This window comes from Epinephelus moara, chromosome 20, assembly GCF_006386435.1.
Source record: "Epinephelus moara isolate mb chromosome 20, YSFRI_EMoa_1.0, whole genome shotgun sequence".
Classification (NCBI taxonomy): domain Eukaryota; kingdom Metazoa; phylum Chordata; class Actinopteri; order Perciformes; family Serranidae; genus Epinephelus; species Epinephelus moara.
Genome location: NC_065525.1, coordinates 6,336,370 through 6,343,876, shown reverse-complemented (window position 1 = coordinate 6,343,876; position 7,507 = coordinate 6,336,370). Strand labels below are relative to the sequence as shown.

The 7,507-nt window shown below is 40.0% G+C and overlaps 1 protein-coding gene across 1 annotated transcript in view; it reads left to right on the top strand.

Annotated features, from left to right (window-relative positions):
* The first annotated feature begins 1,502 nt into the window (after positions 1-1,502).
* Positions 1,503-7,507, top strand: part of LOC126407391 (ovochymase-2) — a 31,460-nt gene continuing 25,455 nt past the window's right edge. Inside the window, exons 1-5 of the mRNA XM_050072242.1 lie at positions 1,503-1,594; positions 4,217-4,314; positions 4,451-4,623; positions 6,011-6,106; positions 6,193-6,371. Coding sequence (XP_049928199.1) covers positions 1,580-1,594; positions 4,217-4,314; positions 4,451-4,623; positions 6,011-6,106; positions 6,193-6,371 — 561 coding nt within the window. The 5' untranslated portion in view covers positions 1,503-1,579. The remainder of the gene's footprint in view (positions 1,595-4,216; positions 4,315-4,450; positions 4,624-6,010; positions 6,107-6,192; positions 6,372-7,507) is intronic.

Sequence of the window (7,507 nt, the reverse complement as noted above, 5' to 3'; positions counted from 1 at the left end):
CTGTTGCTGAGTGGCGTGTAATCGGGTAAAAAGAAATCAAAAGTAATCAGATAATGATCTGATAGCGAGGGATTCTGTGGAAAGCACGTCTATCTATCTATCTATCTATCTATCTATCCAAAGCCACCATTACCATCTGCGACAGGTTGCTAAGAAAAATACCCAGATCTGGTGGCTAAAGGCCACTGCAAACATAGCACAGGTTTGTTTAAAAACACATAGCTTTGGTGGCTAAAAAGTCACTGGAAATGTAGCGATGGATCACTAAAAAAACATATTTGGTGGCTAAAAAGCAGCTGGAAATATGGTGACAGTACGCTCAAAAAACACTTACACGTGGAGGCTTAAAATCTACTGGAAACCGTACAGGTTTGCTAAAAAACAGACAGCTCGCCGATATGATATGATATGATATGATATGATATGATATGATATGATATGATATGATATGATATGTATGAAATATGGCCTACAAATGTAACATATTGGTGGTTTGCAGAAACATATCATGTCAACATTTTCCTCTGTCGACTGGGCTGTCCCTCGACCATCTCATGCTCCAACTAACAAACAGTCGCAGGAGTTTGTCTATTTTTTGGTGTTGAAAAAGAAGAATGAACTCTCTGTACTCCTCTGCACCTCATATCTATCCTGCCTCTTCTTAGACATTTGCAGATGCAGCTTGCTAACTGTCGACATACTATAAAGGTAACATTTTATCCTCCTGGCAAGATGTCACACCACTGCTTCCCACAGAGCTGCTGTCAGATTTGTTCCAAGTAGGCTGTGTGCGTTGATAAAAACTGTAGTTGTGACAGAAAACAAAGCACTGAAACCCAAGCTTTTCTAAAACTTTTTAACTGCTTCGGTCACACATCTGACTCATGCTGTTCTCTTTACGCAGATACACAGAAGTTCAATCATAAAATGAATGTGGTACAGGCTCCATTTCCTGAATCCCATCTGGCCTCAAAGGTCAGCCTTTGACAATGAGCTCTCTGACTCAGGGAGACAATCTGCTGTAAACCTCACACATGAAAGCAAAAAGCATTAACAATGAAATTCTTCTCTGGAATGGAAATCAAAATGTTCCCCCATCTTTTTTCAAACTGAGAAAGGAAGCCAAGTGCACAGAGAAGGCAAACACAATTTCATATGAAATTTTATTTCTTCTCCTGTCCTCCATCTGTACCTACGTCAGCATGTGTGTTCACATGCAACAGTAACAGCGAGCCTCCCCTGAATCTTTGTCTGCATTTTATGACTGTTTCTCTTCTTTGAATGTTTTACAGCAGCTGCACTGTTTGTGTTGCGGTAGGAACAAAACTCCACACACCACATGGTTGACCTTGAGAGACACTTTCACTCAGTAGACTACTCCAGTTCATTTTGTTGTGACGTTTGAATGCAACCACCCACTGCAAGATTTTACGGGCTTGTTACTGAGTATCCCCTCAAACACACTCGGGTCTGTTAACCAGTTTCTTTCCCAAGTAACACCCATTCCCGATGTGTGTGTCAGTGATGAGGACCACTGCTGCTCTGCTCTCTCTCTGGTTTTGGCTAAACACTGGCATCAATGCTGCTCAAACAGGTGAGTAATATAGTGGATACCAAACAGGAAGAGAACTTAATTGTCTTTAACGGACATTATGATGAAGTCAAGAAACTAAACAGAATGAATGTGGGAACTGAGGAGATTTCATCCTGTCTGTCAGGTTCAAAGTGTGGAATGCCTCAGGTGCAGAGCCCAATGGTTTACTCTCTGAGGGTGGTTGGAGGGGCCCAGGCCACACACGGATCACATCCATGGCTAGTCAGTAGTCTACACTTCTTCTTCTTAAACATGTTTTAGTTGCTGTTTTGCTTAGCAGTCATTGGCTGTGCCGTTGTTGCTCATCTTTGAGAATACACAGTGACATTTTTAGCATTTTGAAGGTTTGGTTACTGTGTCTGTTGAGCTCATGCACACTAACCACTTCTTCTATTTACCACCATGCTTTTATTTCCTGTGCACCACAGAAAGAGCAACCAGCCACTATGTGTTAAGCATAGTGTTGATTATTTACGTACCTTCTGAATCATCACTGTTATATCTAAAGACTTCTCTCTCTCTCTACTGTCATATGAAGTACTCTAAATAGACATTTAGATGCATGAAAATGTTGCAGCAGTAGTTGCACTCAGTTTAAACACTAAGGCTACACAGATAATATAAAAACATGGTAATTATTTTGTGATAGTTGGTGATGTGGATACAATTGTTTTGTTTTATTTCATTTTATTTTATTTAAATTTATTTTATTTTAATTTTTCTATTTTATTAGGTCAAGAGGGTTGGTCTGGTGGAAATGTGCAGAGAGTTGAGTGAAGACATGCTCCAGTATTTTAAAAAGACATAGAAGAAGATAGACATGTCTGTAATTGTTTACATCAGAGGGACTGAATGTTCGCCATCAGAGGACGGTCTCACTCCGAAGTTGTCAAAATCTGGCGCTTGGGCAGTGACTTGTGGCATCAGAAACCAATGAAAAAAGGTGGCCTATTACATTGGCATGATACACGGCTGGTTGCCATTACAGTTCAACGGCGCTAGGTTGTGTCAGGAGGAAATACAGCAGGACAAGGATGAAAATTAAGGCTGCGAAAGTCCAAGTGGGGCAGGCAGGAGGGGTGGTGGATGGGTCCAACAAACAGACTTTTACTTGCGAGAGCAGTGTTTGCATCCTGTAAGATTCTAAAGCCAAACCCTGTTCTTATTTCCTAAACCTAACCACGTGTGTTTGTTGAAGGAAAAAAAAGTCAATTCCGACATATTTTAAAAGAGACTGTATGTAAAGATTAAATTTCCTGTGAAAACGGAAATGTATCTTGAAAGACGAGAACTTGACACAGTGTTCCAGAATGTCAAAAACCAACGCACCCAGGGTACTTTGTACGTCATATGTGGACGTGGAAAGTCCATGGACATAGAAAGTCTGTCTCACTCCATGAGAAGTATCATAGACATATTGACCTTAAAGTCAATATGTGACAAGGACATAGTAAGAGCAGGTCCTTCTCATTAAGTCTGTCTCACTCCATGAGAAGTATCATAGACATATTGACCTTAAAGTCAATATGTGACAAGGACATAGTAAGAATTTGTTGTCCATTAGGGTGTCCTAAGGGTAATTGCCACACCTGGTTGTGCCACTCCTTAATATAGCCAATGTCAAGACAACATTTGGCTCATTTTCCCATTAATCAATCCATTTTATTTATAAAGCCCAATACCACAAATAACAATTTGCCTCACAGGGCTTTACAGCATATGACTTCCCTCTGTCCTTTGGACCCTCACAGCAGATAAGGAAAAACTGCCCAAAAAAACCTTTTAACGGGGAAAAAAATGTAGGCTAATAAATTATTATTTTTAGTGGCAGTAGTCGTATTATTAAATTAATATTTAGTTTCATTTGCTCTGTCATAGTCGTATCCCCCACTCATAACCGACACTTGCAACACAGACTGAGACCAAGACTTATTTAAACTTAATGACCCTAACGCATAATTTATCTTATTGTTTCAAGCAAGTATATTTCCTATAATGGCGTAATGGTCTCTATTGTATATGTGCTTCATCTTAAATTTAAATAGTTAACCATTATTATTAGGATTTATGATTAGGCTAAACAGTACACTAAAATATTATTCTGTAAACATTTGAAGTGAGAAATAGGTAACACAGTAACAGAATCTTGGTTCATATCAGCGCTGCCCAGTTTGACAGTTTGACCATAGTCCAGGAGCTGTGATTGATGTGATTGACAGCTGCATTAGAGACTCCTCTGACTGGTTGTTTTCCCTCAGGCATTGCGGAATCTTGCAAATGCCATTAGAAGTACTGCAACGAGGATTTATATGACTTTTTAGATAATTTTTTTGTGTATTGCTGTCTGAATGTAATGACAGTTTCAGCAAATATAACAAAAAGTAAGCTGCTGCTGTTCCAGTTCTACTGCTTTTGTCAGAAAAGCACCCATTTGTGAAAAAGGTTTTAGTGAGTAAGGCGTCATTATACCCACTGATGCTGAAGTAAGAGAAAAACAGTTGTGTCAAATAATAAATCAGTCACACACAGATAGTTCTCTTGCATTAGGCTTACATCTGTATGTGTCTTTTTTTAGTTGTATAAATGTTGAAATTCTGTCAAGCTTGTGTTATCTTTTCTCAGGTTTCCCTACAAAACAGAGGCTCTCATTTCTGTGGAGGGGCCATCCTGACTGATCGCTGGATAATGACCGCTGCACACTGCTTTGCATCACTCTCAAAGTACTGTTATCACTTACTTTTGTACACCATTACCTCTTTTGTGCTACAGTTTAAAGCACATGTGCTTATTCTTGATCTGCATGCTGATGTCGCTGTCTGAATTTAACAATAGATTGTACTTTTCTCCTCTGTTTAGAGAGTTTCTCAGTGGTGTGAGAGTGGTGGTGGGAGAGTTTGACCAGAGAGTAGATGATGAAGAAGAGCAGGTCCTTCTCATTAAGTCTGTCTCACTCCATGAGAAGTATCATCATGCTTTGCCTATGAGCTATGACATAGCTTTGGTGGAGTTAGATCAGCACATTCTACTGGGCAAGTTTCCATTTTGACAATTAGGATAGTTATTGTAGCCCTGATCATGTTTTGTCGCTATGTCATTTTTTTCAACCCAATCGACAGAAAAAATGTTGGCCATGCAGGTTTCTGCAAACCACAAATATGTTTTATGTGCACATTGTTAGCAAATACGTTCAACTTTGTGTTGAAACTTTACATTTCAACAACACATGTTTGTGACTAGAGGTTGCTGGTAAAACTGTGTCAGGATGCTACTAAACACTCACATTTGGTGCCTAAAATTCCGCTGATAAAACAGCGACAAGTTACAAAACACATTTGGTGCCTAAAAAGCTGCTAGAAAAACAGCTATGGGTTGCTACAAAACACAGATATTTGGTACCCAAAAAGTTGCTGGTAAAACAGCCACAGGTTGCTACAAAACACACGTTTGTGCCTAAAAGTTGCTGGTAAAACAGTGACAGGATGCTACAAAACACAGACATTTGGTGTCTAAAAAGCTGCTGATAAAACAGTGACAGGATGCTACAAAACACATACGTTTGGTGCCTAAACGTTGCTGGTGAAACAGTGACAGGATGCTACAAAACACACACATTTGTGCCTAAAAGTTGCTGGTAAAACAGTGACAGGATGCTACAAAACACAGACATTTGGTGTCTAAAAAGCTGCTGATAAAACAGTGACAGGATGCTACAAAACACAGACATTTGGTGTCTAAAAAGCTGCTGATAAAACAGTGACAGGATGCTACAAAACACAGACATTTGGTGTCTAAAAAGCTGCTGATAAAACAGTGACAGGATGCTACAAAACACATACGTTTGGTGCCTAAAAGTTGCTGGTAAAACAGTGACAGGATGCTACAAAACACACACGTTTGTGCCTGAAAGTTGCTGGTAAAACAGTGACAGGATGCTACAAAACACAGACATTTGGTGTCTAAAAAGCTGCTGATAAAACAGTGACAAGATGCTACAAAACACATACGTTTGGTGCCTAAAAAGTCGCTTGTAAAACAGCACTGGGTCGCTATAAAACAGCCAAGTGTGATGCTTAGAAGTCGCTGGTTAAACGATTGGTCACTCCAAAACATTATTTCATGCCTAAAAAGCCGCTGGTAAAACAGCAACAGGTTGCTACAAAACACACGTTTGGTGCCTAAAAGGAGATGTTAAAACAGCGACAGGCTGTATAAGCTGCTGGAGACAAAGCAATGGCTCCCTAAATCACAACTACTTTAGTTGTTTTTTTGTTCTTGAATACTGGTCTGCAAAGTCAGCTCATATACTACATCACTTTAAAAACCTTAATATGATACATATTATGTGCAAATGTAATGTATTCATGATTTGCAGAAATGCTCATTTTTACTGGCGATTTGACTGGATTTTTCCAACAGGAGCCCGTGTCAAGCCAATATGTCTGCCTTTGCCTAATGACAGCATCCCACCTGAAACCAGTTGCATTGTGGGTGGATGGGGCAGGATGAAGGAAAGTAAGTAGGTCTCTCGCTCCCACCAAATACTGTTGAAGCTGGCCTGAGCTTTTATTTTCTCAGATTCTATTCTACTGTTTCCCCAGAGGGTCGTCTTCCTGCAGTGCTGAGAGAGGTCCAGTTAGACTTGGTGGACCCAGCCAAATGTAAAGATGTCCTCCAGACTGTCAAAAGTTCAGTTCTTAAGCAGAGACCAGCGAGGCCTCAGCAAGCCATGACAGTTCTGTGTGCCGGGCCAGAGAAAGGAGGGAAAGACGCCTGCCAGGTAGAAAAAGAAATGTGCCGTCTGCAGTATCTGCCTGTTTTCCTCATTACTCTGCACTCCATTTATTTCAAGAGCAGCAATGCTCCACATTCTAAAATCTGACAAGTTGATCTTACTTCAAAAAAATCTAGGAAACCAAATGCCTTGATAAAAGAAAGTAAATATATTTATTATTAGTCTTAAGTCATGTTTTTTTTTTTTTATTTAAGATATTTTTTAGGGCATTTTGCCTTTATTGGACAGGACAGGTAAGCATGAAGGGGGGAGAGAGAGAGAGAGAGAGAGAGAGGGGTTGACATGCAGCAAAGGACCACAGGCTGGATTTGAACCCGGGCCACTGCGGCAACAGCCTTGTACATGAGGCGCCTGCTCTACCACTAAGCCACCGACGCCCCTAAGTCATGTTAACTTGATATCTAATTGTTAAGTTTACTTTATATTTTGATGTATTTACTTGATTTTGTGAAGTTCTTGCAATTTAAAAATGACAATCGAAATCAAGTTGTTCTTCCTAAGTGTTAAAACTTACGTAAACCAATTTAGTCTGACCAAACAGTTGTGTTTACTCAGCAGAATTTAGACTGTCTTAGATAAATATGTGTCTAAGAACTGTACTATGTGTCATGGAAAAGAGGATTTTACATGTGGTGAAGTTAAGATATCTACAGGTTCTGTTCTGTTAACATGTTTGAGAATATATAAAATGTAAATGATAAGTTTGTTTCCTTAATTTAGCTTGTAAGTTGGCTGAAGCTTGATTAAATAGTGGTATTTGTGATAAGATTGTGCTGTGAGTCCCTGTTAAAATCTCAAGTAAAGTCAGAGAGAAAGATTTAGTCTGAGTATGTCTTGATATTTTCTTTTAAAGATTATTTTATAAGGCTTAAAAGTGGATTTGTTATAATTCTATATTTCATTTGTTTGCACAAACACAGACCTTGGGCTCTAGTTTCCCGGCGCGGCGCACGGTGGCGAACCCCGCGCAGAGCTAGTTTCGAGCAGCGCAACCCAAGGCGCACTCAGTTTGGTAGTTTGGCAGATTGAGGTGCGCTGAGATGGGTGTGGCGGCGCAGCAGGGGGAGGTGTCGACAGATCCAGCTTGGCGCAGTGACAGTTTCGTGCCAAAAGGCTTCGCC